General features: G+C 34.5%; 1 protein-coding gene across 1 annotated transcript in view; it reads left to right on the top strand.

The window, feature by feature from the left end:
* The window catches only part of LOC106471212 (U3 small nucleolar ribonucleoprotein protein MPP10-like), a 31,251-nt gene extending 30,407 nt beyond the window's left edge, over window positions 1–844 (top strand). The window contains exon 7 of the mRNA XM_022400866.1: window positions 719–844. Within this exon, the coding sequence (XP_022256574.1) occupies window positions 719–844 (126 nt within the window). The remainder of the gene's footprint in view (window positions 1–718) is intronic.
* The last annotated feature ends 7,117 nt before the right edge of the window (window positions 845–7,961 follow it).

The following is a 7,961-nucleotide window of genomic DNA, read 5'->3' as shown; positions in this document are numbered from 1 at the left end:
AAATGAAGAAATATAGGTTCTTATATTCTTTGTTATGCATGGAGCTCCATATTTGTCTGTCTTGGATGTTTAGGGTTACGTCTAAGAATGTTTAGTATTATTCTGCATTGGATAGCTTTAGTGTGAACTTGACTGATGGGTGGAAGTTATTTAGGAAATAGTAAAACTGCTGTAGTGTTTCTTTTCCATGATTCCGTATACCAAATATGTCATCAGTGTATCTGTACCACACTTCTGGTATTAAACCTGAGTTTTATCTATACGTGTCAAGGGCTTTGATTTCTAGTGTATGCATGAATATTATTGCAAATATGACTGCTGCTCTGTTACCCATTGCTACTCCTTTCTTTTGTTTGTACAAAGTGTCACCAAATTTAAGATAACTGTTATATAGGGCAAACTGAGCATTGTTTCTAATGTGATGTACAATTGAAAAATGTGTTAATCAAGTGAAGATATAAAATTAATGATATTATCTATGCCTTCTTTTATGGGTATAAGGCGATTACATCAAAGGAAAATAAAATAGAGTCAGCATGTATTGTTTGTATAGAAGAGTGTATTTTTTCTAATAGGTCTTTAATATTGGTTATGTATGATGGAACATACTTTAGACATGGTTTAAACAGTTAATCTAGTAACCAGGATATGGTTTCTGTTGCATAGTCATATGATGACACTTTGGATCTTAAAGGTAAATTTTGTTTATGGTTTTTAGGGACACCATATAGTTCAGGTATATGGCTATGGGAGAGTTTTAATTCCATTAGCACTTTCTTCCCGTAGATATCTTAAGTATCTTTTTGGCTTCTTCTTCAAGCGTTTTGGTTGGATTTTTGTTTAATGTAACATAGGTGGAAGTGTCTTGAAGGTGTTCCTCTATTTTACCATAGTAAATGTTTTTGGTTAAGACTACAAAACCTTTCTTTTTGTCTGATTCTATTATGATTAGATTGTCATTTGTTCTGAGCTCTTTTATAGCTGCTTTTTTTGCTGGTGATATGTTATCTTTTTCTTGAGGATTTTCATGTGTAGCTAGGATATTTTTTATCTGGTGCTGTAGGAAGGAAATCTCTTGCCCTATGGCAGTTGATACTTCTGCGAGTCAAATGGGTGATTGCTGATTAAAAGTTGATTCTGATTACCTTCTTGGTGATTTCTATCTCCTATTGGGTGTTGGTTAGTAGAAGATAGAACAATAGTGAAACAATAATAATAATCTATACATTTTTAGATGCACGTTATGGCAGAATCAACAAATAGAACATTACAAGCAGTTTTATAATTTAATGAATATTCTAATATCAAACAGGTGTACGTACTAACCCTGATGAAGATGCAAAGGCAAAATTCTGGTTAAAATAAAAAATTCTTTTGTAATTATCTGAAGTATAAAGGTTGTTTTTTTTCCAACATTTTATCAAAATGTGTAAATACTTCCAGTATGCACTACAAATTTTGAAAAGATGTAGACATTTTGGAATTTTTATCTTTTGCACAGAGGAAAACACAATTTGGGGTTTTCATGAACTATTCAAGTGTATGTCCAACTTACATGGGATTTGGTACAAAGACACCTTCTTGCAAGTTCCAAGCAATGATATGGGCATTTTCGATTTTTCTGTGTTTTTATTGATTTCGTATATTTGTCAGTGTGCTGATTTTCCACCTATTGCTAATGTTTCTAAGCAATTATGCATTACAAATTTAGAATATCGAAAAGGCTGCATAAATAAACAGTACATTTTCGTGTTAGTTTAAATTAATCCCTAATTATATTTTTAAGTGGTCACTAAGAAAAGGGGCACCAAATTCAGGTTTCTGTGATTTCAGACCCTGGATCTCCTTTTCTGGGTCCACAGTCAACACATGTTCCTGGTGCCCTTTATCTGGTTACGGATCATTTATCTCAACCCAACAATATTTTCCCCACAGAGTGGTCCCTCGATCCACAGGTCTTTTAGTGGATGTTCTCAGCTGGGAACACCTCATATTGATGCTTTCACCACCCACTACCTCTGGGAGTGGACACATTCAGTCAAGATTGAAGGGGTCATTACATCTATGCTTACCCTCCTATTTGTCTCCTCTCCTGACTTCTATCTGTAATCCAAACCACTCCATGTGTAGTTATACTTATGGCTCCATATTGGCCACTACAATAATGGTTCCATCTGCTCCAACCTTTACTTGTACAACTTCCCCTACCCTTACCTCTGTCTCAGTCTTTACTCCATCAACTTCAGTCTGTCATTGTTCATCCATATGTCACCATAATTTGGCTTCACACATGGCTTTTGTCGGGTCCATTGCCTCAACCCACACATTGACTCCATGTGTTGCATCTTTCCCTTCTCAATCCATCACACCTTCCATGTTTATTTACCAAAGGCGATGATGTACTTGCTGCCTTTGGTCTATTCTATCCTTTCCACCCTTACGTTCCTCATCTTTCCCAATTCTTCACCTGGTTGTTTGACAAAGGTTTGTCTGCTTTGACCATGTCTAGCTATCAGGTGGTGTCAGGGTTTTAACTATGAGTGGCTAAGGATTCTTCTACAATAGGTGTCTGTGAGTTGTTTGCGATAAATTCAACAATAAACAGACAGTACATGCTCCACTTCAAAATAAGTCAAACTATGTTCAAAAATTCTTTACACAATGGATACTGCATTTGTTTCTCAAATTCTAAATAATTATATTTTCTTGTCAAAAATCCACTTAAGCTGATTCAATTATTTTAGAATCCAATTGACAAAACAAATTATTTTTCTTTATCTTCTTTTCTCACAACACAAATCAGTGAATAATTCACTTCCGCTATCCCGTGAATTACCAGTTATATCTTGAACTTCAAATAATTGTCTCCTTTTCGTCAAAGTCCACACAGAGGAGTTCAATTACTTTAGAACACCATTTTGGCCAGACAAATTATTCTCCTTATCTCAATTAAACTGTGAAACATTAAAATATCGCCCATTACGGCTAATCACTCAAACGCCGGTTAACTTAACATTTTCTTTCGGTAATTAATTTTCTGACTGAATTGCACTTGACTTGCGTATGCCTGGACGCCAATATTTAAATGTTGTTCACTGGGGCCTCGAACTTGCTCTAAACTACGCGAGCGTAGAGTAACAATACTTAGTTAAAGTAACAAGAAAGAAAAAACGTCAACAATATTAGTAAAGCCTAGACAACAATGTAAAAGCAAACACAACGTACGACTCTCACAGAGTTACGTAACGAAATTTGTCACAACTATCACTTTTAAAACAATCCATCTTCAACACTCTTGTCTTAAAAGCTAAACAATTAGTAAATATTAAGCCACAAAATAAGGTAACTAATAAAACTTACACTAAACGTTTTGTATATCCAACAAGCGGCCTTTTCGAACACCTGTTTCTCCAAGTTTTGTCTTCCCCTATCATTTCCTTCCTTTTCTACTTCCTTCTAGTCATACATCCTCCACGTTCCTTTGATTTGCTTGATTGGGATCTCAATGTTGTCATTTCCTGTCCTCCCTTTGAACCTTTGTTTATATGTTCCATGTACCCTCTATCCCTCAAGACCTATTTCCTTCTCTCTAAGACCGTTGCTGCCCGTGAAGGTAGTTTGGCTTTAACACCCATTTCCTTACCTTCCATCTTCTACCTTTTCTCCCATTACCATCCTGATCAGATTCTTTGTCCAGTTTGCTCCTTTCGGAGTTCACGTTCCCGACTTTTTATGAAACTTGTGAACAACCAAAAATACCATCAATGTTGTAAATAATTAATTCCACTAATTACTTTTTTGTTTCCTGTGCATTTCACATAAGGAGTGAGAAACCTCATTCCATTTATTTTGTCCATTTCTTCTCACGGAAACTACTTACTGTTTCCTGAGACAGTTCTGTTGTATCCTGTTTACCTTGTGTATAGATAATTGCTTTTCAACTGTCACTTGGAGCAGAATGCTTCTGGGTTCTTGTGACCCATTTTTCTAATTGAGCAACTATGGAGATAATGTAAATTAAGAAAATAGTCTTGACGTTGTCAAACACATTAATTTCTAATTTGGAAATTTGTTAGTCTGTTTTAACGCAAAGGTGCACAGTAGGCTATTTGCATTCAGTCCATGAAAGGGAATCAAATCCCGCGTTTTAGCTTTGTGAGTCCATAAACTTATCACTCACTCACTGGAAGACGATTCTGAAAGAGCCCGTACTCGCTTGAAGACTTGTCACCGTTTTTCATCGTTTTTTCAAGCTTCTGCTGATCGTGATTTAATTTGGTTAACAGTAACGTTTAATTTTATCCAGTTTTTATATAAAGAAAGTTTTCTTTCATTTACTTTACGTTTTAACAAACCCATTTCCTTCGTTTATAGCTCCTCAGTTGCATAGCAGTTTCGATACCCGTTGTGGGCAGAGCACAGATAGCCCATTGTGTAGCTTTGTGCTTAATTACAAACAAACCTTCGTTTTCAACATTGTAACAACCCAATAGTCAATCCATTCGTTTGTTTCCTTACCAATAAAGTATCTGAAATTTATTCTAACTTCAACACTGAGTCATGTTTCGTTCATTTCACGTGTAATAAATCACTAACTTTGTCCTTCCGCTTACTAGAGCCACAAATCTCTAGTATGGCGGAAAGCAAGTAATTGCGTGCTCATTTTATTCTTGAATAACTACACATGCAAAATAATAATTTTACTTAATATGTTATTATACGCAAACTATAAACAACTGCTCTATACTGTCCACTTTTTATTTGTTTGTTTTTGAGAAATTAATTCACAACATGGGTGAAGACAGGCTGGCGCCCATATTTTTAAGAAAGAAAGATTTTTATTGTTTTTGTTTGCTATACTTTGACACATTTGGCGAAGTATAAAAAAACAAATCATGCATGTATTGGCAGATAATAGCCGATAAGGAAAATCATTCACTTACACTATTTAAAGTATGCTCTATGTTCTATGTCATGTTCTAAAATATAAATGCATGTATGCTTGTAACAAGCATGCACTAACACATGTCTTAGTATAGCTTTGCCTGCGTACAAGTTAAAAAGTATATACTGTAGTAAATTTACGCTGTCATTTTTTTCGCCTTTGAGTTGGAGTTAATACATTGCAGACGAAGTAAGTGATATTGCCTATTGTGCGTATATTAATGGATTCTACGTAAAGCTTATCAACTATAATTGCTAATAGTATGTCTGTAATTGCGTCTATGACGCCCGATGCCTTAAGATTTAATCATACATTATACCCCCGACCCGGCCAGGTGGTTGGGGCGCTCGACTCGCAATCTGCAGGTCGCGGGTTCGAATCCCCGTCCCAACAAACATGCTCGCTCTTTCAGCCGTGGGGGTGTTATAATGTTACGTTCAATCCCACTATTCGTTGGTAAAAGAGTAGCCCAAGAGTTGGCGGTGGGTGGTGATGAATAGCTGCTTTTCCTCTAGTCTTGCACTGCTAAATTGGGGACGGCTAGCGCAGATAGCCCTCGTGTAGGTTTGTGCGAAATTAAAAACAAACAGTAAATTATACCGTTGCGGCGCCACTTTTGATCGATCTCTGCGCAGTTCAACTTACAGAGGTTTTTTTTTTATATATATTTGTGATATAAGCATGGATGATTATTTACTCAAAACGAAATAAAGCAATATTTTTGTGTAAGTAAGCATAATTTTGCCGTTTGAAATTCTTACAAACGTTTGTATTTTATATTCAGCAATCTGATAATTATTATTGCAAAGTGAACGTCATGAAATATTTTATTCAACAACCCATACATGTCATAGAGTTACTTATTAATTTTCTTTTAACTAAAACTAAATCAAACAAACTAGCCTAAATAAATATATAAATCAGTGTTATTGTGAGCTTAATTAAAAACGAAACAAAAAAGATAAGGAAATCATATACAAAATCATAATCCTACTAATATACTAAAATCTTATCCATTCCTAACGCATTTGTCACAAACGTTTTTGCAACTAAAAATTAGTGACGACCATCCTTTATTTCATTTATTTTTTTTACTTTGGTTACATCTCTGAAACACAAGTAGGAAAAAGAACTATTTATTTAACATTAATAAAATGTATTTTTGGGAAATAATTTGAAATGAATGTTGCTAACTTCATAGCTCTATAAGGATACGGAACAGAAATTAAAGATACGTTACTGTAAATATTGTGAAGAGGGTCATCAACTGCTAAAAGAATGATAAACATTGTTGACCTGTGCATAGCAAGTTTTGATTTGAATCGCATCAATATGATCGTATCTTGAAATTTTGTAAGATATAGAAGGGTATTACTGTTGTCTTTGTTTCCACATACCTCATTGACGTTAGAATTCTATACCTTTTTATCGCAAGAACTAGGTTGATTACGAAATATACATTTTTTGTTGTTGTTCATTGTACAAAGCTCTTATTGAAGAGGTTTCGTTTTGAAAGATTTCTCAAGTACAGGGTAATAGGTTGATACACAGTAATTACATTGTCAACTAAGTTATCAATTGCATCAGTCTGCAGGTAACTAACTAGATGTTCCAATCCCGCTAAACTTCATTTTGATGCACATTTAATCCTTGTGTAACTTTACGCACAAAGTTCAAAATAAACAAACATCTGATAATAATAGAGAAAAGGAGAAGTCCAAACAATTAGAATTTCACTCATGTTTGAATTCTAAGTAACTTAAGTTATCCACTTAAATGTATAAATAAATATATTGCATATGTGTGTTTGTTTACGTACTTGTGCAATTTGATGTAAAGGTCTTTATGTAAGGTAAACAGGTAATTTAAGTTTAACATTGAACTTATGTAAGGAGCAGTGTGGCCCAACGGCTGGTGCTTTGGACTCGTAAACGTAAAGTTGCGAGTTCTAGACTTGCTCGCAACATGTTTTGTCCTAGAGCAAGACACTCAACCCCAATTGTTCCAGTCTAGTCTAGGAGGTAACTTGCGATAGACTGGTATCCTGGGAAATTTTTGGCACCATTCTCGTCTACTTGTGCCACTGAAACCGTAGTTTAGCACGGGCTCCTACCTATCATCTAGGCACTAGATGAATATGACTTTGAATAACTTACTACCATGTGACAGACTGTCGCATCCCAACCGGGCCTGACGAGCTCAGGTATTGTACGAAAGGCCTTGTCGGGACTGGCTATAACAGATATAAAGTGTTTGACAAATTGCTATACATTCTTCTTTATTTTCACTCTAAAGTTCTTAGAAGTACGTAAACATTATTTGAGAAAACCTATCCTGCCCTTCATTTCTGCCAATAAACACTTTTGTAATTGTTTACTATGATTTTATGGGCAATTAAATGAACCTATTTCCACGTGTTTCTATTTTGGTCTACGTTTCGAAAATGTTTTATAAAACGTTTTAGTTTCTGTTTAAATGTCCTTGTTTTTTGCATATGAGGGCGATCCTGGAGTTAGGTTACAGTTTTGAGATTATATGAATTTACTATAATTTGTGAAGTTACACTAAATAATTTTGTTGGTATCAGACCATTTTAGAAGCTTTTATTTTGGTTTCCCTTTCAATATTTAATTTTATTTTGTGCCGAATATGAGAAAAGTGATTTTAGTTTTTAATTTTGTAGTCTTATTTTATTGAATTATAATTTTAAAATCAGTTGTAAACTTTATTATCGTATTATATTATTACCCTAATATTCACTGTTGCCAATCTAGCGACAAAATCGCTAGATCTAGCTAACTTTTTTTAATCTAGCGAATCCATTGAAAAACTTAGCTAGTTCCAACGATTGGCTATGATTTTTGTTAAAAAAATAAACGTTTGTAAGTTTAATTACCATTATAAAAATGTATTTTGATTTACGGCTACGACTGGAAAATGGTGTCTGGTGCAGGGTAATTAAAACTATTTACCACACATCTTGCAAAAAAAAACAAAAAAAAACGTAAAAGTATGG

The sequence above is a fragment of the Limulus polyphemus genome, unplaced genomic scaffold (assembly GCF_000517525.1).
Source record: "Limulus polyphemus unplaced genomic scaffold, Limulus_polyphemus-2.1.2 Scaffold111, whole genome shotgun sequence".
NCBI lineage: Eukaryota > Metazoa > Arthropoda > Merostomata > Xiphosura > Limulidae > Limulus > Limulus polyphemus.
This window is presented reverse-complemented; position numbering and strand designations above follow the sequence as displayed.